At 35.6% G+C, this 1,714-nt stretch overlaps 1 protein-coding gene across 1 annotated transcript in view; it reads right to left on the reverse strand.

Moving 5' to 3' along the window:
* Window positions 1-143, reverse strand: part of LOC123187200 (pentatricopeptide repeat-containing protein At1g10270-like) — a 3,792-nt gene extending 3,649 nt beyond the window's left edge. Inside the window, exon 1 of the mRNA XM_044598993.1 lies at window positions 1-143. Within this exon, the coding sequence (XP_044454928.1) occupies window positions 1-122 (122 nt within the window). The 5' untranslated portion in view covers window positions 123-143.
* Window positions 144-1,714: the final 1,571 nt, after the last annotated feature.

Genomic DNA, 1,714 nt, shown 5'->3' on the forward strand with positions numbered 1-1,714 from the left:
AGCAGGGCGGGGTGGGGGGTTGGGGTGGTGGTGTGGGGGAGGAGGCGGGGCTGGGGCTGGGGCTGGGGGTGGAGGACGGGGAGGCGGCGGAGGAGGAGGAGACGGCGGAGGAGCGCCGCCATGGTCTTCCGCCGACGAGGAGCAGGGCAGGGGAGGGAAGGGTTCTGGTGGAACGGCGGCCACGGGGGAAGCAGAGCAACCCAAAACCCTTCACCCCCTTTCCTTTCCTTCCCGATGGTTCTCTGTGGGCTTGGGCCATTTCTCCGGGCCATTTCGCTTTCATTTCGCGCTGAAAGGCCTTCGCTTCCTTTAACTAAATGAATATTTTTAGCGCAAATTTAAGAAAAAATGAACTTTAATTAATATGCGTGAAAATTTAAGATACATAAACATTTATTTTAAAAAATTGAACATTTTTAAATTACATGAACATTTCAATAAAATGTGTGAACAATTTTTGAATAAATATGAACATTCTTCATATCACACTATTATTTTTACCGGTTTAATTTTAAATTATATATATATAGTAATAAGGAAACTATTTTGAAATAAGATAAAAAAAATATTATAAATACATGAACACGTTTTTGCTTCACACACAACTAGTGAAGTAAATACATTTTCAAAATGTAGTAGTTCAATGGAAAAAAGGGGGGTTTAACCAGGGGAAAAATATAAAAATGGTGGACATCATACGGGTGGAGGCGAGGCGGGCAACCAACACGGTTAGTGGGCTATGTCCTACTTATCACACGCTATTAGAGGCACATAGGAGCCCCACATATGTGCGTGTGTGAGCTCGTATATACGCCCGAAGCGGATGGTAAGGAGGCTTCACTAGATGGAAGAGTAATGTGCTAGCACTCAAAGGGCCCGTTAATACATGTTGTTTTTATTTATTACAGAAATATTCAACCTTCTCTTTAGTGAATTTAAAAGAATAGTAAAAATACAACTGGAATACTAGAGAGGTTTTATGAAAAATTAATATAATCTTCATATATAGCAAAAGAACATTCATCTCATATTGAAAAATCGTTCTCATGCATGAAAAAAGATTATGTTAGTGTGTGTGGGTGGGGGAGGGGGATCTTAAAAATTCCATGCATTTGGGAAAAAATCATGTGCCTGAAATAGTTTTTTATGCATGTAAAAATGTAAATTTATAAGAAGGTTCATTACATTTGAGGTAAGTTGTTCATTTGTATCGGAATAAATGGTCATGTCATCTTAAAAGGGTTCAATATTTCTCTCCAATAAAAATATCAAATAATAAATAAAAGAGATACATCAAAAAAGAAAAAGGAGTGAAAGCGCCCAAAGAAACAAAAACATAAAAGAACATGGGAAGAACAAAAGAGAAAAACGGAGACAAGACAGAATATGAATCAAAATATATTGACTTTTTCGTTTTCAAAATTTTGTGAACATAATAATATCAGTCGATGAACATTACTTTAAATTTTATAAACGTAACTTTTTTAAAATAAGCATTCTCATTCTCATAAATAGGAACTTTTGTAAACATACAAACATTTTTTAAAATTTCATGGACATTATCTTAGGCATTATGCTTTTTTTAAAGTACATATGGATCAACATTTTTTCAGTAATTATTTGTATATTTTTAGAATAAATTTTTTAAATACAAATAAGTTAAATAAATTGGAATTAAAAATTACAAACCTTTATTTGGGCTGGCCCTGGTAGC

This window comes from Triticum aestivum, chromosome 2A, assembly GCF_018294505.1.
Source record: "Triticum aestivum cultivar Chinese Spring chromosome 2A, IWGSC CS RefSeq v2.1, whole genome shotgun sequence".
NCBI lineage: Eukaryota > Viridiplantae > Streptophyta > Magnoliopsida > Poales > Poaceae > Triticum > Triticum aestivum.